The 26625-nt window shown below is 41.9% G+C and overlaps 1 protein-coding gene across 1 annotated transcript in view; it reads left to right on the forward strand.

Moving 5' to 3' along the window:
* The window catches only part of CELSR1 (cadherin EGF LAG seven-pass G-type receptor 1), a 153577-nt gene that overhangs the window by 81332 nt on the left and 45620 nt on the right, over nt 1-26625 (forward strand). The window contains exons 6-7 of the mRNA XM_033163528.1: nt 25016-25173; nt 25694-25857. Of these exons, the coding sequence (XP_033019419.1) occupies nt 25016-25173; nt 25694-25857 (322 nt within the window). The remainder of the gene's footprint in view (nt 1-25015; nt 25174-25693; nt 25858-26625) is intronic.

A 26625-nucleotide genomic window follows, 5' to 3' on the forward strand; every position in this document is an offset into this window, starting at 1 on the left:
CTTTACCGCTTTAGAAAATCAAGCCCAGCAGGTTGCATACAGATCAGCATCCTCCTTTAAATGAACAATATGGGTTTCAACTTGTGAGAGTAAGAGCTCTGTTTTGTGCACTGAACTCCTCCTGTCATAAGAAACTGCTGATTCAGGGGAAGCCTTTCTTTATTTTTAAACGTAAAGAGGGCAATTATTCAGATTCTTTTTGTTGCTGCTGCTGCTGCTGTATTTGTAACATAATTAAGTCAGAAGCTCTTGATAAATATCCAGAAAAAAACAACATAAACAAAGAAATAGCTCTGAATACTTTGGCTGAATAATTTAGACTGAAGATAATAGCAAATAATTGCCACTCCTAAAGCATCTGGCTCTACCATGTTGTCTCTGAGGTTTTAAGAAATATATAATCTTGAGTCTGCATTTCAAGTAAAAATGTTACCTGTTGCAAATTCTGAAGAGTTTAATTAGTGGATAAGTTTTGGTGTTTCTCTTACTTTGTTCAATTTTGTATCTTGTTATAAGTAGTGATATTATGTGTGTTCATTTAATGAACCTTAGTGATAGCTCTGTTTGGGTGGATCCGGCTTTATGGCACTGAATCCCTGATTCCATCATGCTTTCATTGGCCTGTTCAACGATTAGAATTCTTTGTCTTAGTTATGTACATCCTCCTTAGAGTTTACAGTAAATATTTGGCACACTTAATATCCAGTCATACTTAATGGGACTTCAAGATGCTGGTTTGATTGGATTGTGCCTTGATTATCAGCTAATAAAAGTCCAGTATTGTTCCAAGAACCCTGGGTGACTTGACTTAATTATTTCATCATTAGCATGATCAATAATTTCTGCTTGGGAACTTTATGAGGAATATAGTTGCTTCTTGATGAGACAGAGGATATATTCATACAATTGTTGATTGATTGATTGATTGATTGATTGATTGATTAGCACTTTAATGGTACACAATGCATTGTCTTCCTAAGCTTAGGAAACAAAATGATGAGAGTGGGATTTTTTTCATCACATGATAATCATGTAAATGTATTGCAGGTGTGTGGGTTTTCAAATGTTTCAAGTTTTATAATGTTCAGGGGTGTCTCATGGTTTGGTTGGCACTTTAGGCAGGATGGGGTAGGGCAGGGCAGAATCACAACTCCAGTGGCAAGACACTCTGATACAAACTAAAAGTGGACCTTAGGATTTCCCAACTTGTCCGAGAGAATTCTGAAACACAGGAGAGTCTCAATACACATGGAGAGCTGACTGTACCAAAGCCAAGGAGAGATTGGACATGCATTTCCCCTTGAATTGTGCCGCTCCAAATGGTTACCTGGTCTGCTTCTGTAGCCAAAGCAATTTGGATTATATATAGAGGGTTCTCATGTTTAAACCACATAGCAGGAGTCAGCAGCTGAAAATTTACCCCAGACAAATTCAGTTCCCTGATAGACTCTTTCTTACTATTGCCAGTTGCCAAACCATGAAGAAAAGAGGTGGGTCAGTTGAGTAGCATATGTAGCATCCTGGTTTGTTAGTAGTCCTCTTAGGACGTAGGAGTCTTGGCCTTCTGACTCTGCCTCCATTCTCAAAGCAGCCTTCTGGGTAAACTAGTTGCTGTTTAGTGGTATACAGGATGATGAAAAGAAGACAAAAGAATTATATGAATAAGGATGCTGTGTAATTGAAAATCATATTATAGCTTGAATATGGAGATTCAGGATTTGCATGAAGTCTCCACATATTGGCTCCAAATGGCTGGCTGGACTGCTTCTGTGACTGAAGCGATCTTAACTATGGTTTGTTGGAACAATCCACCTTCATATCCTATGGTTTGAAGTTGGCTTGCTTCAACAAACCATATGATCTATGGTTTGTCTGGCTTTGGACATCACACCAAGCTGTGGTTAAGCAAAAATGGAAGCAAAAGCTTCCAAACTGGTCCTTGTAGCTGCACATAAAGCCTAGGGCTCACTACTACTCATTCTGGTAACCCTCAGCCATGGTTTAGCGTGCGAACAAAATGAGCAATTCCACTGTTTCAGCCTGCTTTAAGTTCTTTTATGAAGGAAACCTACCCATTCCTGCGCGTATTTTTATTTTGTCTTATTTTGCTTATTTTGCTTCACTGCCATACAATTACAAATATTTGTAGCTTGTTTCATCTGTGTGCTTGGACTCTGTGATAAATTTCCTTACAATCTGTAAGAAACACTCTGTGTTTGGGTGTTATTTCAGAAAGTAGCTTTAATAGAAAGCTGATAAAATGACAGATGATAGAGTAATCCATAGTTCTTTTGCTGGAGCCATTCCTGCCCATTGGCCAAGAAGCCTGGGAAAAGGAGCATATATCAGCTAAAGTCTGGATTTCTTAGCGTGGTTGTTGGTTTAGAATTCTAAGCAGCTGCCAAAAAGATAAGGACTTGAGACAGCTCCAGGGTATTCTTTAAAAAGGAAAGTGATCCCACACACTGGTTAAAAATAAACCTTTGTCTCATTTTCATGATTCTTTTGCTCTCCCCACCCCCAAGTGATAGATGTCTTCTAGCAGTATAATTATTCATGTTTGAAAATAGGTGGGAAAATGCTTTGCAAATTTTGTGTACAAGCTAATTTTGCACCTATTCTAAAAACCAGATTCTGTCTCTCTGAGCTCAAGTAAATTAATATGCTGCTTTGGGAACAAAATTGGTGCGAGCAGTCTCAGGATCAGATCACAGTAACATGCCAGGCAGATGTCTAGCTTTTATTTACTTAATTCCTCACCCTGTAACAGGTTATGTACATGAAGTTAAAATTGCAATAAAACAGATTAAAACAAAAACATTAGAACACCACTATATGAAAGTAGTCTGCAAAATAAAAACAAACAAAGGCAATTTACAGAGGATGAAAAAGACGGGGGAAATAAAGTGGCATGGCACTGATGTTACAAGCACTGAAGTAACATCAAGGTAGGTGCCAAGTAAGCTCATCTGAGGAAGACATTCCACAGTCAGTAGTCCCACCAGCAAATAGTCATCCTCCATACCTAAATGGTGGCATCTGAAGAAGGCTTGTTTCTGGTGGGTCATCCTGAAAGCTTGTTAGGATGATGCTACGGAATTATTGCATTGAAGCAACTGCCTATTGAATCTTACTAGAAACAATAGAGGAAGCTTCTGGTCCTCTATGAGGCAACAGAAGCTCTAGTGGCCTTTCGGTGTATTGTTGGCACACATGCAGTGCGCACTAGCCACTGCTGGGTGGGTGATTTAAGCAAGGCTAAGTCACAACCCTGCCTTCTGCTCCCCTTTTCTCATAAGGCTTCCTTCCCCTGTGTGCCTGAGGCAGAGACCAGCACTTTTGCCTCCAGTGGTATGTATTTGGAAGCAATTCATTGGCAGACTCTTGTTTTAAGGAGGACTAAGATTAAAAAAGCACTATGAGGGGTTTGCTAAGACATAGATAATTTAGGGATTGTGGGTTGTGCCAAGATAAATGGATGTTCTGTCTAAACTTGATACAACTCAGACACGTCATAATAACTCCAGTGTATTGCTCTACTTAAACTGCATAATTAGAGCAGGTTTGAAAGTAAGGTAGCTTTTCTATTAATTTCAAATCTGCATTATTTCTAGGTCTCTCTGTTGCTTTCTCCTTCCTTTTCCAACAAATCTATTAGCTTACCATTCTGAATTTCTGTTTAAACATTGTTCTTCCTGTATATTTCATCTCTGTTCTACTAAAATGGTTCAATACTATGTTGTTTAGCCAGTGTTAGCAACCAAGGCAAGACAAGTTCTCTTGCTCCCTAAACATATTTGCATTTATCTATATGCTGATCTCTTTACATGGCCCTGTCTCTGAAACACTTGTAATAACTAGTATCTCTTCAAGTTGTGCATATATTTGTATGTATATCACACACACAAATATATATACATAACGAGAGAGAGAGAGATTTTCAAAATAGCTTTAATCACAAATGCACCTCCTTAAAACTTGGAAGAATTTCATTCCCTTCTGTAATGCATCTAATTTTCAGTGTTTCCACTTTGGATGAATTACGTTGTAAAGTTTCAAGGCTTCACAGGTATCTTTAACTTATTACACCACCTGCAATGAGTCTTGAAAGGAAAACAGGACTTTGACTGATTTTGTGGAGCAGGAGTTTTTTAAATTAAAATCTTTGATGTGCTTCCAAATCCCCTTGCTGTGAATCATGTTATCTTTAATCTACCAACTAAATTATCTTTTCTTTAATACAAAGTGAAGCTTTATCCAAAATTAAATTGAGCATGTCTTTTTCATGGGAATGCCCAAACAAATTACACAATTTGAACAAATACTAACAATTGCATACACTTGAAAGAAAATTAGAGAGTAGCCTCTTAAATCCTAACATGCTATGTAAGAGTCAACAGAATTCTGCAGCTTGTTTTTCCATTGGTAGGTATGTAAAGCAGCCTTGACAGGCTGATTGGGCAATTTGTTTTGAGCAAACACATATATATATATAAAATACACCTCTGCAATCTCCAGTCAACAAATGCAAGATCCATTTGTGGTAGCATAACATATCCTGCAGCCCTGGCTGCCTCTGCAACTGAAAGATAGATTATCTCACTTCCTTCTGGAAAACAGGTTTTGCCTGATGATAGCAGTCACCTGTTATGTGACCACAGTCATACTGTACCTCTGCGATTATCATTTGCTCCACTGTATACCAGTCCCTAGTTATCTCACTGTTATCCTCTGGAAAACAATGCTGTCTAATGTCATAGGTAAATGCCAGAGTAATTGTTTAGATTGCAATCTGAGAATGTGCCAGTTAGAATTGATTTCTGAGTTATTAATAGTAATGATATTTGTGTTTTGCCTTTAATTTGTTGAAAAGTCATCAACCAACCTAGAACCTAAACACCTTTTATTCCAGATAGTTTAGATTAGCAGTTTGCCTAGTGGATGAAAAAAAAATCATCACAATCTAATAGGACCCATATGGAAAAGTGTAGTTGAAGAGATATCTGTGGCCAGCCACACCTTCACTACACAATGTGTAGTAATGTGCCCAGCTTACAAGGAAATAAAAGCTAGCAGTCAGAAGAATCCATACAGCTAGGCCACTTTTACTGAAAGCACTTTTTAGGAGCAGTGAGCTCTTTCCAGAAGGTGTCCCATAGTGGTGATTTACACAAGTTATTGTGAAACAAACACTGCAGCTGTACACCAGCCCCTCACTGGCAATTCAGTCTAGCCACTTTCCCCAGAAGAGGTTAAGGAGGAGCATGTTCTACTGTGGCAATCCAATAGCAAGAACTTTTTTGTTCTCCCTTCCCAAAACCTGTAAACTGGAGGAATGAACATTCAAAGTCTTAAGCGTGGCGGCAACAGTTACTTTACAATACAGGTAAAGGTTGGGTGTATGTCACAATCCCAGGGGATGGTTGAGGTGGAGACTTCATCCTCTTTGCGAAGGATGCAAAATAGCCAAAGCAATGAATCATTGTGATTCCCTGTCTCTCTAGATGCCTATAGAGAACATGTGTGCATGCAAGAATGTTGACTGTTGATGTGTCTTAACGGCTTGCCAGACTGAATCTAGTATAAGGATTCTGAGTCTACAGTACCTAGGTAGGAAGAATTTCAACCACCGTTTCAGCCCTTAGATAACCCACAACTGCTAGTATTTTCCTTTCTACACAAGTATTAAAGGTATATAAGCTTAATCATTTATCAATTGATAGGTGCCAAGTCTTAAAATAAAAATTCTTATACAGAACACATTCTGTTCATCTAAGATTTACACCTATTGCATGTGCTTAGAAGTATCCTGTTATTATACAATATTGTGCAGACATGATTCCACACGCCCAAGCACAGCACAATGTAGATGGCACGGTCAGAAATCAAAACTACTAAGAAAGGGAATCAAATTCTAGCTCAATTCATCTGCATGCCTTTTAAAACAGATAAAATTTAAGGCAATCTACAGAATGCAGATAAAATAATGCACTTGTATTATATTGATAAGGAATTAAACATGGTGTGCACCTAATCAAATGTAATAACTTTGTGACATGTTGTTATAACATTAAAGGACAGGGTTATCTTAATTAGGTATAGTCTAGTTGAAAAGTGAATTGATCTTTTTATGATGTAGCTGTAGTATAGCTGTTCTCTCCTCATTTTATTTGCTGATCAATAAGAGTGTGAGGCATGGTGACAATATAGGAAGCTGCCTTATACCTCTCAGTATTGTCTGGTTGGCATCCATAACATGTGTTCTACCACTGAACTATAATTCCTCCATTTGTAGCAGAGCTGTCAACTTTCCCTTTTTTTGCAATGGGAAACGGCGCTGGAATAAGGGAATTTCCTGCAAAAAAAGGGAAAGTTGACAGCTATGAAGCTGCAGCTAAATACCCACAGAATAACTAACCATTATTGAGTTGCCACTTTTAGCCATTCCTTGATTAAAATACTTTGCCCACAAACTACCCAACTCCATTTCTTAGAGCTTAGAAATTCGATTGCCAGTTTAGATCTTACAAACTAATCAGAAATGTATTTATCTAGTCAGAAATAAGTTTTGTTGAGTTCAGTGAGATTTACTTCCTGGTTAATATGCTTAAGAGTTATAGCCGGAAACTCCACATGCAATTATTTTCACAATTTGTGGTGCAATTGTCACCAATAGAGATCGTAGTCAGAGAGATAGAATTAAAGATATTAATCCCAGTGCCTTCAGACACAAAATTCATTAAAGGATTGAGAAGGATTATCTGCATAAACAATATCATTGGAGAAGATTATTGTAACAAGGCTGTGACTGAAAATAACATCTGTTTCAGAGTGTGAAATGAATGTGGATGTGAATTTTATAACTTTGTTGTGTTTTCTGTCAAAAACATGGTCTATAAATTGGATATTTCAGCTGTTTGAAAACTTATGCTTGGTAAATTGGTAAAATAACCACTTTGATATAAATGGGATGTCAATTCAAAATAACAGTATTATATATCACTGTGCAGGCCTGATGTGTGGTGGTTTTCTTTCAAACTGGTAGCAGATTGGTTCATGCACATCTGATTATTGGAAAGAGATTTCTAAAGACCCAGTCTTATAAATTAACTCTTTAATATCAGAGGGCCTATATGATTCCAATCTGCCCCCCACTGCTTCAGAGATATACTGTGCTGGTGATTGTTCACTCAATGTTTTGTATAGGTGCTCACTGATGCTACTGCACAGGGATTCAGAATAGGGTTGTGGGATCAACAACTGCCCCATATGTTTACTCCTCTTTCAACCCAGCACCCCTGGAAGGCTAGCACAACATTGTGTTTGCCACCAGCAGTAGAAAGGGCAAAATAATAACAACCCCCTAACAATTAATTGCTACCTGTAGCAACACATACTCTAGTGCTTATGCAGCTAAAAGATCTTTGCTTTGATCCTAATGCTTGTGCAGCTACAGAATCTTATTATGATGGGGCTATGTATATATATTCCTATGAATAATATTACGTAATAAGGCGACAGAAATAAATATTACAAAGGTTGCTCACTATAGAGTGTGATCACAGCACATTCTTCAGATGTGCTGCCTGCTCATCTTCACAGCTTGAAGTAACAGGCAAGCATTTTGACAAATCAAATGTTGTTCAGTCCATTCCCTCCCTTTCCACCACCATCTCAGCCTGCTTCAACTCCACCTGGAGAAAATTAAGAAAGCATCCTGCAACTGGGTGCCTGAGATGGAAAGCCACCTGCAAGGAGCTTTCCTAAGAAGGATTAGGTAGAAAAGGCAGCAGCACGTGAATAAATGAGAGGGGGGAGTGGACAGAGACTTGTACTCCTGCCTTCTCCCTTGGAGAAAGTTATTTGAACTGTCATAGAAAATTTGCCCATGTTGGGTTTCTGGATGGATTGCGCAACAATCTTCTAAAGTTTACATCCAATAAAATACTAAGATTTTACATGCATATGTACATCCATGGATCTTTGTGAATACCAGCTATTAATATGTAAGCATACCCATGTGGCCATTTTAGCATTGGAATAACTTCACTTTGGACCTGCAGGATTCTGGAAATATGTAGAGTTTCAAAATAGATGCCAGAAGATACAAACAGAATCAGTGCAAACAGCATCTGTGAAAGGCCCTGGGAGTCTGACAATCCCAGCAGTCTTCATCTCCAGGAAGCTCCTTCTCCCTCATTTGCAAGCCAGGAAGTAGATTCCCTTTATTCCTAGGCTGCTCATCTACGGCCTGTATTAGGAGGAGCTAGCAGGTGCTCAAAATGAGCAAAGGATGACAGATGCCTGACATCATAGGTTCTGAGAATTGTATGGGACAGGGAGAGAGACAAGGAATATTCACAAGCCATCTGAGTAGAATCATTTGATAACATACTTTATCAAACCCATGCATAAGCAGAAAAATTGTAACACTCTCCCACCAGGGAGAAATCTTACTTCAGAACATTTCTTTGTTAGCGGCAGTTAATATGTGGCAGGATATTTTTCATTATCGCCCACTAGTCAAGTGAGCTGTAATCCATCAGGGCAGCTGGCGGTGGAGAAAAATCAGCTTTCTTTGTAACAGACATGATTCCCCACCACCGCCCGTGTTTCCATGGCTTTCAAACAGGGATGGTTTACGAGACGTAGACTTTCCAAGTCTTTGACAAAGTTCAAAACCGTAAGAGAGGGGCCCTGCTTTGTGAAAGGCTAAGGCTTTTGCTTCGCAGAAGAATTTGGAGCGAACCGTTCAGTTACACAAAGCTCGAAACACATCTCAAGTGATACAAATTTGTTGGCTCATTGTACACAATGCCTTTGGTCCGGCAGGGGGCTTGCATGTTTAATTTGCTCTCACACTCAAGTGCCCCAAGTTTTTTTTGTCTGCGTTAATGATATGCTAGCTGGTCAACCTTACAGTTGGCTCAGGGAGGGTTTTGAATGCAGTTTGCTGCATCAGCAAAACATTGTACTTTATACTTGAGGAAAATCTGCCCCAGTCTACAGTTGATGGAATGAATATTTATTGGTGTTGTAAGCTGCAGACCTTGCCTGTGACATTACAGTATTTTTTAAAAAATAGCATATGCAGATATCTTGTCACAACTACAATACAGAGAATTTAGGGATAGGAAAACTCTCTCTCCTTGGCACATGGTGATGAAATCATCACAGGGCCAGGAAGCTGAGGCCCTCCTATATCCTTCAGGCGGGGCTGGATTAACCATTAAGCATGTGCTTAGGGCATGGGGGGTGGGGACCACAGAAATTTTCTATTGCTGGATTTTTAACATCAACGGCCACAAATTTCTTAGCTGAGCATTCATTTTCTCAGTTGAAGTATATTTTTAAAAATCCCAGCAGAAGAACTATGCAACAAGGGAGGCTGGATGCCTTATCTCTACTAAGTATAGAAGCAGATGTGTTACGTAAGATTAGTTTTGAGAATCTGATCAAAGGCTTTGCAATTAGAAAAGGGAGGGGATTTTTTTTTCAAACAAAGTGGAATTTTTTTTTAAATAAATTCATATTTTGCAATATGTCAGTGGTAGGTGAGAGTGATAAATATGCCAGTGGTGGGTGAGACTTCCCTTCCCTTTCCATAATGCTTCATGGTATTGATTCATGATATCAATTCTTCCTGAACTAGACAAGAGATAGGGATGAAAGAAGAAAGTGGTACCTGGACTCTTTTACCTCTGCAACATCCATTCACACAGGATTCATTGCCATAAGTTAGCACGACACAGGTTTTCTTTCTTTTTTGTAATCAAGACTGGTGTTTTGAATTCCTCATCATAATATTGAAATTTTGCATGCACAAATATACTCTACTTTGTCTGCCCACATCCCTTAAGGCTGCCCCTGCATCACATCCCTACAGACCTAGTTGTGGACCATGGACTGAATTCCATTGTCAGTCATGATCACTGCAAGACCTTGCAGAGCTCTTGGAAGGACAGCTCCTCTCATTGTCAGTTCTTCTGCCTGCGTATTTGAACAAGAGTTTAATGTCCTACCTAAATCAACATGGCATTATCTATAATCTGCCATCATTGTGTGACATATGTAAAGTGGAAACTTGCCATTGACAAATAGTACTAAAAACTGAAACTATTTTATTTGCCTGTCTCCAGAACATCCGTATGGCTCTGCAGTTGGCCTGTGTCTAATGCAGACCTTCACCCAGCCTCTGTGATCTGGCATTTTGATAAGTGGAATTTACGGCCTCGTGATCTGGCATTTTTTTATAAGGGAAAAGACAGACACGTATCATTGTGTATTAAGTCATGGATTCTTATCCATTTGTTTTGTAGGCCCAGTTCAGAAGTTCCAAGTCTACTCACTGGAAATTGTGAATGTACTGGCAGACTTAATCTGCCCCTTTCAATCTACTTCACACATTGGCACTTCTGCATACTGGTTTGTGTGTGTAGATGCCAACTACCGTATTAGCCTGAATATAAGCCACACCCACAAATAAGCTGCACCTTTACAATTCAAGGGGGGGGAGAAAAGACAATACCTGAATATAAGCCACCCCCTTAAAATTGGGTTACAGGCTGAAAATTGCTGCGGTTGGTAGAATTGTAACTCCAAGCCTATTTAAGCCTTTGATCTTGCAAGCCTGCAAAAGTTACCATACAATCGCTAAAATCGCAAATTGATGTGGGAAATGATCAGTCTCAAGCTCGCAAATTGTCAATAAAACTTTTGTTTGGTTCCATTTTAACGTATTTTTGTTTCAGCAGCAATATCGTAAAAGCCAATTTTTGTAAGGTCACGGATTTAAGCCGCACTTTAATTTCCACGGTTGGAATTTGGGGAAAAGGTGAGGTTTATATTCAGGCCAATACAGTACATTATTTGTCTCCTAGAAGAATTGGATATACTGATTGCATGGTTGAGCCCTATGCCCATGGGCAAAGACCAGTTGGTGCAGTCACAATCTGTGCCACACCTCTAAAAACATACACTTTGAGTTCCTGCACAGGACTCTAGACTACACACATCCAGTTAACTTCTTTCTTCACTCATTCCTTTTTTACCCACTAGTCTGCTAATTATTAGTTCAAGCACACACGACAGATTACAGTATGTCATGGATACCATATAATAATCTATATTGTACTGTGTTGATGGAGGTGAAGCCTCTGACACTGATTGGCTGATCTGATCTGAATGCTCATAGAATAAATCAGTCGGGCTAATTCAGTATTTGTAGTACAGCCTTTTATAGTACAGCTGTAATACAGTGTGAAGAAAAAGTGGTCAGTTTGCTTGGGATTGAAACCTCTCATAGGTCCTAATGATGAAAGATGCTTTGTGGACCAGTTTGAGTGGCAGATAGAGAAATTGTCAGGGAACCGCCCTCATCGCAGAGCAGCGTGGAGTCAGTACACTCTGAGTATAGGGAACCCCGTCCGGTCATCCTGAGCAATTCCTCGTCGTCCAGTGGGGGCAGCAGCGATCCCTCTAGTGGGGAAGAGGGACTGCGGGGAGGCAGGGAGTGTCGGGGCTTTAGCAGGGTAGCAGAGCCCTCACGCCAAGCAGGATCAAGGGAAGGTGCACCTCTTCCGGCGCCCCAACTGCGCAGAGGGGTTCAGCGCAGGGGAGATAGGAGGGGATTCCATTTCCCGCGGCTTTGGTCCAAAAACCGGAAAGACTCATTTCCAGACTCTGAATTAGGATAAGTCAGACGTGATCTTTGATGCTCAGCACTGTATATATCTGCACAATAAATGCTTCATAGCAAAGAGCCACGGACTTTGGCTGGTTACTCATGAACAACACCTGAGAACCTTAAAGAAATGAAGGTTGAAAAGAGAAACCAGAGAAAATAGGAGGTTGGGGGGGAAGGCCAGAGGAAACAGGGAGGAGAAGCATGAAGGGCCAATGAGACACGACTGAACAACTGAACAACAATGCTCAGGCTCAAGCAAGACTCTATGATCTATATATGTAGAGGTTGGGAGACTGGTTGAGGGACAGGCTATCTAGCCAATGAGACCAGGAAAGCAGTCGGCTGAAAAGCAAGGACCAGCTGAAACAGTTGATGGTGGAGAGAAGGAGCTAAAAAAAAAGGAGGCATGAAAGGAAATGGAGCAAAACTTAACTTGGGACCGAGAACAGGAAGGGGCAGGACAGGAAGTCCTGCCAACGAACAGTGGACAAGTAAGAGAACTTTGGAAGGCTGTGGAGAAGGAGCAGATGAGCCAAATGATAATAGGATTGTTCAGTACTCCTGGGCTTTCCTTGCCAGAAGGGCTGCACCTTTATGAGATGAATAGGAGGGGAATTCTGTCAATGGAAATTCTACTGTTGCTCTAGCATTGTGACCTGACAAGTCTAAGTGAGCAGTAAGGGCACATAAGAAAGGGTTTAGGTGTGAGCCTGTGAATTTCACTTTGAATAAGTCAATCAATTCATTGGCTGCAGACTTTCAGCATTAGTTTTCTATTTTAATTCAAAACATTTTTTTAAAATGGTAATGATGGGCATTTTTCTATAATCCGTTTAATGGGAGCAAGGATTTAGCATGGCACACTGTTCCATATAGTCATTCAGCTGGCACCTTAGGAATTTGCTTTAAGGACTTTGAAGTGTACCCTTATCTGCATTTAATCACACTGTAAGCTTCAGGAACTCAGAAGCTCTTTAAAGAATTTCACATCTGTCTGTAGAAGACAAAAAGAACGGTAAAATACTGCTTTCTTAGTGTTGAATGTTTAGCTGCACCAACAGTGTACCTGGAGAGTCTGGAGGGATCTCTAATGAGAGAGAAGCATTTTAAGATTGTTGTTGTTCAGTTGTTCAGTCGTGTCCGACTCTTCCTGACCCCATGGACCAGAGCACGCCAAGCACACCTATCTTTCACTGCCTCGCGCAGTTTGGCCAAAATTTAAAGATTAGGGGGAAGAATCTCTGAAGACTTGGAAGATCCACATGACTTGAGAGTCAGCCAGAGCCGTCTCATCCATTGGGGCTGGTGGCGCGGCGCACCAGGGCGCAATGGCCTGGAGGGCGCCTCCGCCCTCCAGCCCCGCTGGCAGCGCCTGCCGGCAGCGCCCTCTGACTCCCGGCAAGGGAGCTGGCCGGCCACGCCACGCCCTCTGGCTGCCCAGCAGAGCACAGGAGCTCTGCGCGCCCTTCCAGCGCTTCCGGGACGGGAGGCGAGGGCAGCCGGATGGCGCGGCGCAGCCGGGCAGCTCGCGTTCCGCGCGCAGCCGGCCGCCCGCCCGCCCGATGCAGCGCGAGCTGCCCAGCCGCGCCGTTCAGCTGCGCGCGGGAGCGCGAGCCGGCCGCCCTCGCCTCCCATCCCGGAAGCGCTGGAAGGGCGCGCAGAGCCCCGCGCCGCTCCAGCGCCACGCCCCTCATCCCCCGCTCGCCCACCCCCCTTCCAAGGGGCGGCAAGCGCGGGAGGGAGGCGGCGGAGAGGCGGCATGGGGGGGGCGCCGGAGGGATAGCCGCGCCAGGGCGGCAGATCCCCTTAAGATGGCTCTGGAGTCAGCTCTAGCCGGGCAGTGAGTTCAGTGGCTGTCTGCCCAAGCAGCTATTTGATTGCCATGTCACATGACCATGACAGAGGCTGAGTGGCCATGTGTCAGGAATTCTTTAGCTGTGATTTCTGCATGGCAGGGATTGGAATAGATGGCCCTTGAGGTCCCTTCCAGCTCTATGATTTTGTAGTTCTATTAATTTAAAACGCAGCAATAAAAACAATCTAAAATGAGTTACAGTCCCAGGAATAGGGTGGGCCCATATAGATATAGATATAGTGTCAAAGTTCACGGCAAATAGGTGCATCTTCAGCTATGCATACACAAACAAAGTTGTATAGAGTTCATTATTCGGGACTTTGGGTGTTTCCTTTGAACTAATAATAAAGAAGAACCTGGAAAACAGAAGCCCTAAGTTTTCTTAGTGAAAGGAAATGGTGAAGTGCTTTCCTAGGTCTGTGAAGCCCTTGGCTCGTTCAGTGGAAAGTGTCATTATGGGTGTGCATTCTTTATACTCGGAAAACAAGCATGCACAAAGCCCCGTCTCTTTAATGAACATGGAAGGGGAGGGGAGCCGATGAGACACTTCAAAGGAGGAAAGTGTTTGTGCTCAGGATTCATTTGTACCTTTGGTGATCAGCAGGAATGTGTCCTCCTGTTGAAATATGTGGTGGGTTCCCTGCTCTTTTGGCTGTCTGCTTTCAAATATTCTTAACACTCTTTCCCCTTCTCCCCACTACCCCGAAGCTGAGGTAGGGCACCTTACTGAATGGAAGCCTTGATGCCTCCTAATTTTCAGTTGCCTCTAATTGACTCCTCCAATCCTCACAGACTACAAACCCACACTTAAAGGCATTAAAAAGCTTGTCTGGTGTTCACCGGCTTCTTCCCCTTAGGTTGCAAATGCGCCCTTTTCAGTTCCTGCGGCTTTATTTGTTTCCCGTTTGTTTAATTTTTCACCCAGGTTTGGCTCTGATAGCTGTGCCCAGTTGAAAACGTGTCTGTAGCAAAGCAGTTAATGAGATTTCTGACCACTGAACCAGTGAAGTATCGCCTGAGAATCCGAATCTCCCCAACCCCCCTACCCCCCGTTTCATACATTAGTCTTTGGGGCTCAGACCTGTAGGTTAATGAAAGGGTTTTCTGAATCTGGCGATCTGCCTAATGAGACTGAACATGTTTGAACTAAAAGTGCACCCTCGGCTTCCAGCAACTCTCCTACAGACTGCATTGCTGGTTCCTCTGTTTTCTACTAATTGCTGCAAGAGGGGAAAATATGGACTACTGTGAACATGATACTTTTTAATCGCAACTGCTTCTGCTGCTCTTTCCCCCCATCTGGCTGCACAACTGTATGAAAAGAAAATATTCCTTTAGCTTTTCAAAAGTCAGTAGGAAACAGGTTTTCTTTAACCTTTAACCATTCTAAACAGTGAATGAATGATTTACTACTGATTAGTGAGCCCCTAAAATTTGGCATGACTTACAAAAATGTGTGACTTAAAAAAAAAGTTTTGCTCGTTGTTTGTCTTTATCGGTTATATCTGCTTGACTGTGGGTAGTTTGGTTTAATAGTGACAACAAGAACAACCAGCATCAGAAATCCCTGTTCAGCCATAACAACAAACCGTGAGATGCTGCAAAGTTCAGGCTCTCCCTCTCTTCCCCATCGTGTTTGTTCTTGTTTGTCCTAAACTACAGCTACCCTTATGAGTCTGGGGCTTGTTCTGGCTCATCTGAACTGGACCTGTAGTCATGGACACAGTCAGCTTAATCACATTGAACTCAACGGGAACTAAGCAACTTAATAGTGTGCACAATTGCAGCCAAACTTGCTAACTTCATTTTACACTATTATGTGCTTATTATAGCTGAGTGTCTAGGCCTGTGTGCATTTGTAAGTAGTGTAATCAGTAAAACGGTCATATTATGCCATTTCTTTGGAAGACTAGGCCAGCTTGTTCCAGATATGGCATTTGTTTCATCTAATTTTCAAGGGCATTCCCCTGTGTTTTCATATCTTTGTTTTTGTGTGCTTTTTTTAGTGCAACCTATTTTTGGTGTAATCTTTGTGTTCCAAAAGAACAGTCCTGAAGATACTTACCTGCTTGGCTGTCTTAGGAAAGTCATTAGGTTTTCCAAGCATTTCAGTAACTTCTGGACTTCAGTCAGTGGGTATAAGATATGAGCTCTTACAGGTGAAACTCGAAAAATTAGAATATCGTAGAAAGGTTCATTTCTTTCAGTAATTCAACTTAAAAGGTGAAACTAATATATGAGATAGACTCATGACATGCAAAGCGAGATATGTCAAGGCTTTATTTGTTATAATTGTCATGATTATGGCATACAGCTGATGAGAACCCCAAATTAACAATTTCAACTTTGGGGTTTTCATCAGCTGTACGCCATAATCATCACAATTATAACAAATAAAGGCTTGAGATATCTCGCTTTGCATGTCATGAGTCTATCTCATATATTAAACTCCAGTAGCTAATGAAAACAATTGCTTACATAAATGGACTTTTGCACGATATTCTAATTTTTCGAGTTTCACCTGTACAATGAAGAACAGATTAGAAGTGTTTTTAATAAACAAGTAAATAATCAAAACAAAATCGAAAATTCTTTCTAGTAGCACCTTAGAGACCAACTGAGTTTGTTCCTGGTATGAGCTTTCGTGTGCCTGGTATGAGCTTTCGTGTGCAAGCTCATACCAGGAACAAACTCAGTTGGTCTCTAAGGTGCTACTAGAAAGAATTTTCGATTTTGTTTTGACTATGGCAGACCAACATGGCTACCTACCTGTAAGTAAATAATCAGATAGCTAAGGTTAAATTTTACTTTTACTGTAGACATGATTTGATGCCCTTAGACTTACATTTAAATTGAAATAGGTACACTTGTTTTACATTAAATTGATCCCACAGCCATTAACGTCTCTGCTTCACTTCTGCTGTTGTTTCAAACCACCAGTTTTCCCTTGGCTATGTTCCTCCCATGCCAGGACATTGGTGGAATGCTCTTCCCAGGGAAGTTCACCTGGCGCCTTCATTAGACACCTTTAGGCGCCAGGCGAACATATTCATTTTTATCCAGGCCTTCGGTTGATCTGATCAACATCCCATACCCTTTTAAAATGTGGCTCTTTTGGAAAGGGGTATTATTGTGTTATTGCTTTTATTTTTATTTTATATACTGTGATCTTTTTATGTGAACCACCCTGAGACCTCTGGGTATAGGACGGTATATTAATAATAATAATAATAGTAGTAGTAGTAGTAGTAATAAAAAGCAGGGCATAGATTATTGTCTCTAGTGTATGTAAACTCTACTGTGCTTAGCCATGTGTTTTTAATCTGCTCTTAACTGTTTTGAAGTTTTGTTTTTAACTCTTTTGTATGTTGTAGGCTAAAATATTTATTTATGATTAAATATAAATTATTAATTTCATCATGTGCATCTAGTTTAACAGAGAATTGTAGATTGCTCTGGATAAGGATGCAAATTCCCATAGGCATCAAGAACACACCCTGCTTCTTCAGTGGAGCTCAAATGAGTATAGACAACAGCCATTTTGCCACAGGGGTTACATTCCTGACCCCCCACGCGTGTCGGTGGAGCATGCATAAGCCCGTTATGGCCCTGCCCCCATTAAGCCCCCTTTTCTGGCTACTTCCGGGTTACGGTGATGCATACATGCACGGTCGCGCACGTATTGAACGTGCCCATAAGAGTTGTCGCCTGTATCCATATTAGCTGTATATGCAGAAGGCAGGTCTTCCTTGCAGGACTGAGGCATACATCTCTAGCTAATTTAGGTAAAGACATTTTTATTTTCCCAGGCCTTTTCAATCCATTACTTCTATATTTTTGTGCTTTTTAAATTCTTGCATTGATTTATTTTTCCTTTGCTGTTTTGAATGTTGATTTTATGCTGCTTGTGTTTACGGTGGCTTTGAGGTCACTGTTGTTGTTGTTTTGTCCTGATTTTTACGAAGTTATATATACTGCTTTTATTCCCTCTCGCCCCAATTGTATTTTGTATTTTTAATAAGTTTGTAAACCGTCCAGAGGACTTAGTGGATGGATGGCCTAGAAATGTAATGAATAAATAAATAATTGCTAAATAAATAAAGATGAACTGCCCAATCCTTATGGGTGTATTAACTGTTGTTGCAGCAACAGTTGCTGTGGAACTGAACAGATAGAAAGGCAGACGTCTAGTTAGGGCACTAGACATCTGTATATGCTCCTCATTTACCACCTTGCCCTATATTACAAGCACAAGGAAACTGGCTGTGTGAGTCTCTTCATGAGCCAATACAGGGCTGAATTTTATGCCTTAGCTAAATATCCCAAGTGTAAAAGACAGGATTATAAATACCCACGAGTGACTGAAAACTTCCTGAACAAGATAAAAAGAAAACTCCCTGCCTTTTCTGTTTTTAAGTCAAGATGGAAAACAGAAGCATTGCCAGTTTGGTGAATTTCAGTCTGACTAACAAACTCAGTTCACTTATAGTAGATTCTTGATCCAATCAAATAGCCACTTAAGTATCTGTGAATGATACAGATGGCATTGTGGTAAACACCGTATAGAAGAGATCTGGAGATTAAAGGATAATACAATGTACACAGTGGCCACATCTCCTGGATTTTAAAGATCCTCATTTGCAAAATGTTCACAACATAAGATTAGTGTCTGTGTTTATCAGGGCATACAGATAAAACAAAATTTAAAAAATTTCCAGTAGCACCTTAGTGACCAACTACGGTAAGTTTGTTCTTGGTATGAGCTTTCGTGTGCATGCATACCAAGAACAAACTTGGTCTCTAAGGTGCTACTGGAAGGAATTTTTTTTAATTTTTTGTTTTGTTTTGACTATGGCAGACCAACACGGCTACCTACCTGTAACAGGGCATACAGATGTATTTTTTCCCCTTTAAAATAAAGCCAGGACCCTGGAATAGAATAATTTGTTTGTGCGTGGGGGAGGGGGGTGTTCTTAGAGCTGGTCCACATGCTAAAGTTTGGCATACAAGTGATTTGGGTCCCATTTCCATGGTCCTCTCACCTCTTGGCAGCCACAGCTTTGAATTACTGCATCCTACCTAAAGGCTGTGCCGCCATGTGATGAGACGGCCAAGAACAAGCTGACAAAAATAGACTCAGGAGCACTCCCAAACAACACATCTGTTCATTCTGGCAGAGAGCAACCCTGTTCAGAACTGGCATTTCACCCAGTTCCAAGACCTGAGAACAGCTCATCCACAGGTCCTCCATCTTGTCAGGATCCAGTTTCAGCCTTTTGGCTCTTATCCAGTCCATACTGCATCTGGGTACCAGTTGCAGTCTTAGAGCTAAGTGCCTTCAGCATACCAGTGACACTGCTCTCCAAATATCCTCAGGAACATTCACAGCAGTTTCATTTAGACCAGTGATGGCCAAACTTGGCATTCCAGCTGTTTTGGGACTACAACTCCCATCATCCCTAGCTAACAGGACCAGTGGTCAGGGATGATGGGAATTGTAGTCCCAAAACAGCTGGAGGGCCAAGTTTGGCCATCACTGATGTAGACGTTAGATAATATTGGGGATCAGATGGTTCTTTGTGGCCCTACACAAAGCCCAACTCCCATCAAACCAAGCCAGCTTATCCCACCAAAACCTCAGTTTCTCACTTATAGTGTCAAAGGAGTATATCAGTTCACATGCGCAAATTAGGCAGGTTTGCATTAAAATATGAACTGAGCAAATTTCTACCCCATTCCTATTCACAGGTAAGTATGTACAGACTTCTGACTTAAAAAGGACAGGAAAAAAATCCTCACTAAATCTGGTTGGAAGTTATCCTCACAAAGGGCAGGGGTGCCTTTAACCCTTCAACATAAGAAGAGCTTACTGGATCACACCAGAGGCCCAGAGGAAGCCGGCCAGAAGAACCAGTGGTTCCCAGTAACAGGCATTATGCCGTCTAACAGCAGACACAGCTACAGCAACCACCCTGTGTTAGGAAACAAGACATACAGTAGTAATATTGTAAGATATGGTAATATATTCTTATATGGATTTAACGGAAGAAGAGTGTTTGTGAGCCCGCAAATGAGACACTGGATGTGGAGAGGAAGGTGGGGTAAGCACAGCAGCTGAAGGACTTCTGTCCACACAGAAACTGATTGGAACTGATTTCATCTGATTGGAAACGGCCCTTGTCTGCTTCCTCCAGATGCTGCCCACAGGCTGCCACCTGACTATTGCTGCTGTTAAGTAATGGAACGAAACAAAAAAGAAAAGAAATTGAGCCATCTCAAGGCAATTATTAGTAATTAAACCTCTTTTTTATTATTCCTGCCCACCTCTTTCTTCTCTTACATCAACAGTATGTGGCCTTTGAAGACTTAATCACAATCTATTTTCATATGAACAGTATGCCGGAAAGCAGCAAGAAGCAGGTTTTCAGTGCCACAAGCGCAGACTTTGTTAAATAGCTTCCATTAACAATAATAGTAGTCATGCTGGTAAATTTGGCTGTGCAACGCTGAGCATTTACCCCTGAATGCAAAGCTGCGGCGTAATTTCCAGCTAATGAAAGATGGCTTTCAGGTAACATGGGGCTTAATAGGGTCAGCCCGGGAGAGTGAACACTTTTTCGCAAAAGAATTTGAAAGCCATCAGATCCGGGCTCTTTGAAATGGGGGAAGAGTGTAAAATTATACAGTTGACATGCTTCACCTCCACCGCTGACCAAGGCATGCAAGCATAGAAGCATCCTTTTATTTAAAGTGCCCTCAGTACAAAGCTCACACCACATTTTGTAATTGGCATGTGCTTTGCATGTTTTAAAATACATGGAATGTAGGAGTGGTCCTTTTCCAGTTGCTGCTTCCATTTACAGTCAAACCTCGGCTCCCGAACGCCTCCATTTTGGAATGTTTCGGCTCCTGAACACCGAAAACCTGGAAGTAACTGCTCCAGTTTTCTAAGGATTTTCAGAAGCCGAACGTGCCACTCCGTTTTGAGTTTCCCTATTGTATTGAGGCTTCCGCTTTCAGTTTTTAGGTTGTCGAATGTTTCAGAAGTCGATCGGTCTTCCAGAACAGATTACGTTCGACAACCGAGGTTTGACTGTATTTTCTTTAAAAAGAGGCAGTTTAACCACTCATTCACCAGTTAGACTATCCCTATATTTTGCACTCAGGCAGGGGTCAACTGGCCAACCAAAAATGTCTCAGATATGCAGCATGATGTGAGAGGGAAATGTCCTACACTCTCCAGCTCTTGGAGCTGAGGCTGGATATGGGAGTAGAAAACAAGCTGTCGTCTCCAACAGTTCAGAGCTGGAGCAGGGAGCAGAGTCCCGTTCTACCACCGTACCTGGTGTGTGAAGGGGAAACCAGGTTCTTCAGGGCAAAATGGACTCAATGCTCCCTCTAAAATTGAAACCTTTGCCTCCTGTTCCAGCCCTAAGCTGGAATGGGAAGCAGAGGCACAGCAGATCAAGGTTTATTTAGCTGGGAGCTGCAGCTGGGAGCTGCAAGCTTATTACACCTCTTCATTTGCTTTCACTCAGTGCAGTCAGAAGAGCCAAAACAAATCCTGTGGTTCAGCAAAACATTGACGCTGGAGAAGAGGTGATGTTCATTGTCCCTCCTCTTCAGCTCCAGAAAGCTTTCTGCTCATGTCAGTCTCCAGAGCCTGCCCCCCCAGCCCCCACTTTAGCAGGGAGAGGGCAGTGAGATTATCAAAACCTGCCCTTAGGCAGAGGCAAAAAACTAGGCTTTATTTCACCCGGGACAAAGACCCAGTTTGGCACACACACCCCATGTATGCATTTGCATACACACACACACACACACACACACACAAACACACACACACACACACACACACACAGAGGCTGGGAGCCTCAATAGCGCCCCTCTGGAGGCTTCATCTGGGGGGGGGGAATCTAGCTTCCCTCTGCCCATAGCTACGGCACTGACTCAGGTATCTGTAACCAGTATGGAAGGTAGTGTGAGAACTCACTTTCAGGGTACTAATAAGAAAGCACAGAACAGCGCAATGTCCTGATGAATTAATACACAGGTAAAGAAAATTTTGCTCTAGAAGCCATTTGTAGGAGAATAATTCTCTTTCTTTGCAGCGTCTCCCAGATTGTTTCAGGGACAGCCAAATAAGAAGCAATACAATACAATGTGAGTTTGAATCAGGGCTGGCTTCTGGCAAAAACAAATGTGGCATCCCAGAACTCTAAAGGAGTAAAGGAAGATCATGAAAACAACAAGGGATAGTGTGGCAGTGGGAACTGATGAGCCCCTAGGCTAGGGGTATAAAACATGGGTAGCAACAGCAGCCTGTTGTCTTTGTCCATGGAGTTTTCTTGGCAGGGATACTGGAGTGGCTTGCCAGTTCCTGCTCCAAAACTCTCCACTATGACCTGTCCATCTTGGGTGGCCCTGCACGGCATAGCTCATAGCTTATCTGAGTTATTCCAGCCCCTTCGCCATGACAGGGCAGTGATCCATGAAGGAGTGATCCATGAAGGAAGAAATGGAGGCAGTGAGAGATTTTACTTTCTTGGGTTCCACGATCACTGCAGATGGTGACAGCAGTCACGAAATTAAAAGATGCCTGCTTCTTGGGGGAAAAGCAATGACAAACCTAGACAGCATCTTAAAAAGCAGAGACATCACCTTGCTGACAAAGGTTCGTATAGTTAAAGCTATGGTTTTCCCAGTAGTGATGTATGGAAATGAGAGCTGGACCATAAAGAAGGCTGATCGCCGAAGAATTGATGCTTTTGAATTAGGGTGCTGGAGGAGACTCTTGAGAGTCCCATGGACTGCAAGAAAATCAAACCTATCCATTCTTAAGGAAATCAGGCCTGAGTGCTCACTGGAAGGACAGATCATGAAGCTGAGGCTCCAATACTTTGGCCACCTCATGAGAAGAGAAGACTCCCTGGAAAAGACCCTGATGTTGGGAAAGATGGAGGGCACAAGGAGAAGGGGACGACAGAGGACGAGGTGGTTGGACAGTGTTCTCAAAGCTACCAACATGAGTCTGACCAAACTGCAGGAGACAGTGGAAGACAGGAGTGCCTGGCATGCTCTGGTCCATGGGGTCATGAAGGGTCGGACACGACTAAACAACAAGCAACAGCAGCAGTGCTGGAATTAGACTTATGGCGGTCCTTGGGGAACTCAGATCCTAAGCTATGAAAGAGGTTTAATGTTTAACATAAGGATGTCAAACTGGGCTTGGAAGGAAACTTAGGCAAATCTGGCCAAACTAGTGAAGTATGTTTCTAGTAGCAAGCTGTACACTCAAAATATTGGATGCTGTGTTTTGGACTGACTTTCGAACTATCTTCAAGAACCTCATCATATGCAACATATTACAGCGGCTTAAACAGGTTTCCAGAGAACACACCACTTGTTTCCAGGAAAGATTGCAGCCATCACAAGAGCCTAAGCTGATAGAAAGCACCCTATGCCAGCAAGGACACCTTCAGCTCAACTGAATATAAAAGAAACCCTCATTCTGTTTGCTCCAAAGTAGGAACACTGGTAAACTCTGCATTAAGATTGCGAGCATCACAGACATAACTACTGTTTCATGTCTAAATGCCAACATCTGTGAGGGGAAGACATCCTTTATATACCCAGTAGAACTTTGATGCCAGCTTTGGTGCTCGTATGAAAATGTTAAGCTGGAATATGACATTCCTCACATTTTTGGTGTTGACGTTGCACACGTTACCATAAATCTATTGCTCCCTGAATTTGGAAAATGTTGTCACAACAGATGTGGATGTAGAACTGCTTCTAGCCTGTACTGCATGTGAGGCTGACATGATTGAACGGTCTGTCACCCGCCCACCCAGCCTGCCACACATGCACACAGTAATATCCTGTACTGCACATAGATGTCAGGAAGAAGAATTGTTTTCTTCTTGATGTCTAGTTTTTATGTGCAGTCTTGTTTTGTTTTATGTGGACGAACTTTCCAGCAGTTGAGGCCCTCACTTGCAGTATGATTTGTTGCTGCACAGGCATAGAGATTTATCTCATCTTCTGTTTGTGAGAACTAGGTTTTACTGTCACCTGATAGATGTCAAGCCCTTTGTGTGAAGAGCTGCCAAATGATGTGGTCACCGTAAACACAGGAGGAAATGGAAAACACTGGGATGGTCTGCTATCAGGAAACAGCTTTTGAGAAATTTCTGGATTCTTTTAGAGCGGCTTATCCCTAAATATGACAGTTTTAGTCTTTTGCCTTTTGTCAGGATCACATATGACATGGATTATCTGTGGAATATGTTTACTTATTGTCAGGATTAAAATGAATTAGATTGTAATTCAAGCAGTAGTTATTTTATTGCTCTGTATGCATTAATTATTGCAGCAGTAAATACTATTTCAGGTTAATATTAGCTAATGCGTGCTAATTTGAGTAACTCCAGTGTCTTCAACTGCAACAGGACTTTTACATTTGAGATTATGAACAATATCCTGAAATTCTAGCACAGCTGCTAGGAAATGAGTCCCGCTGACTATAGAATCATAGAATTGCAGAATTGGAAGAGACCCTGAGGGTCATTTAGTCCAACCCCCTGCAATGCAATTGGGATTTACTTCTGGGTAGACGTGGATATGATAGCACTTAAAATTCCCTTGCATTCTAAGCGGTGAGAGTAGAAGCAAGACTTAACTAAAATTATCACAGGGTTTTTCTAACATTCTCAGTCCCGTGGTGAACTTGATTTAAATATTTTGCTTTAGCTCCAAAATACTTTCCCAGGAACCTGTGTCTTCTTCATTCCACGACCAGATAGATAGTCTGCTGATCTGGAACTTGGCCAGTTGTGGGGATTCCTTGTTATCAATCATTTACTAAACATTTATAATAATGGTGCAGTAATACATTTCCGGCAGTTCCTGTTATGTCCTTGAGCCTCAGTGGCATTTTCTCCCAAGGAAGCAAGCAAATTTGGGATTGGTGAGCCAGTCATTGAGATTATACTTCCTTTCTGTTGAACTGCCCCTCCTTGCCACCAGCAATCCTCTTAACTTCTCTTTAGGGCTGACTATAGCAGTTTTAAAGCAACATTGGTGAGCTCAAGAGACAACTTGTTGGTAGACCCAATTGGGCTTTTTGGTTTGGGATGTTGTCCACAATCAAGGAGACAGTAATTAAGAATTTTATTGGAAATCTTCCTCCTCTTCTCCCAAGCATACTGTAATTCCAGGCTGTTGGATAGCTGTGAATTATATTCAGGGGGAGAGGGGACAAATTTCATTTTTAAAACTGCTTAAACATTTTTGCTTTGGCAGAGCTGTTTTGAAAAAAAGTATCTAATTGCTTATGCTGGTCATTTTATCTCTCCCAAAAGTATTTGGGAAATTATTGTATTAATAGCTTTCCCCCCCTTGCATGAAATGTTTCCAGGTTTGCTGACGGTTCCTTTCTCACTATTGTTGTTGTTATCTGTTTGGTTCGGAAGCCCAACATAGGAAGATTAGGTATACCTCATGGACCTTCAGGGGAGAAGGTGGCAGTCGTAACAGTTGATGACTGCGATACTACAGTCGCTGTTCGTTTCGGAAGTTTTATTGGAAACTACTCATGTGCAGCTCAGGGAACGCAGACAGGCTCCAAAAAGTAAGATGCCTTTAAAAAATGTTATTGTTCACAAATGATATAATCCACTTACCTAGAAAGACCTTCTCCTTATCTCTTAGGTGTGCTTAAGATGGGTCACTGTCATATGCAAGTGCACTTTCAAATGTGGCTGTGTTAAGAAAGAGTTTTTATTTGTGCTGAACTCCCTAGATGTTTTCTTCTAAGTAAATTTGAGATTGGAGAGAATAATTATTTTAGATGCTGTCTCTCCTTTTGGCCAGACAACTGTTGTTATCATGGTTTATTATGTACCTAAAAAGCACCGTAGGGTATAAAATAATAGAATCTGAAAGAAAATACATGGGTGGGGGGACAGAACGTAGCCCTGCAGGCTTACAATCTAAAATTTCAATCCTTATCAGGAGCAGCCTTGCAAGCTAAATTCAATATTGTGTGATTGACAGGTGGGTGGCCCCAGCCCACCGCTCAAAAGCCCTTATTGGGGGGGGGGGTTCTGATAAATGATTTCTAAACGTCTTTGGATTTCTGATTTCTTAAGGTCTTTGGATCTAACTGGCCCATTGCTCCTTGGAGGAGTTCCAAACTTGCCTGAAGATTTTCCTGTGCACAACAGACAGTTTGTTGGATGTATGAGGAACCTCTCCATTGACAGCAAGCCGATTGACATGGCCAGTTTTATAGCCAACAATGGCACTCTTGCAGGTATAAACTCGATATTGCAGGGATGAAAACAGAACAAATGTGGTTTTGTTTCATTGAAGAGTAATATCCCAGTAGGTGGGTGGGCAAGGGAGCGTCAAAAAGCTAACCCACCCTCACTGCCCAGCCTTGGTGTTAGGCCCCTCCCCTCCCCATGCACTGACCTCTCCCTTTGCTTGCTGGTGAGTGCCGACACTTTTTTTCCTAGAAAAAAAGCACTGATTATAATAAGTACGTTCTTCCTGTAAGGAACCAGTATCCACACACACCCAAAATATATTATTGGATGATAACTCCCTTCATTCCTGACCATTGGCTATGCTGACTTGGACTGACGGGAACTGGATTCCAACCATGTCTGAAGGGTCACATGTACCCCACTTACCCTCCAGAGTAAGTGACAAGAACTGGATTTCAAAGGTGACCTTTGTTGCAATACAGTTTCAGTCATCTGAGAAGGAAGGGTCTGTGTCATGTGTAGACCCCCTGCACTGAAGAGAAGGGGAGGTCATGTCACGCAGCGAATTATTTAATGCACTCGCTGATGGTGATATTGCATCTTTGAGTTCCTTAACTTCCAAGAGTCACAATCCAGACAAATTTTTGGGTGCCCGCAAGGGCTTTTGTGCAAGCTGCGGAGCTTCCAGCGGCAGTTTGTTTTCTGCGCAAATAAACTGCTTTTTAAAAACTCCCCAGAAGTTTCAAAATTCTCCAGCAGTGCTACAGTTAGGGGAAAGGAAACTGCACAGTATCTGCATAACTCATAGCAGC

Source organism: Lacerta agilis, chromosome 10 (genome assembly GCF_009819535.1).
Source record: "Lacerta agilis isolate rLacAgi1 chromosome 10, rLacAgi1.pri, whole genome shotgun sequence".
In the NCBI taxonomy this organism is placed as follows: domain Eukaryota; kingdom Metazoa; phylum Chordata; class Lepidosauria; order Squamata; family Lacertidae; genus Lacerta; species Lacerta agilis.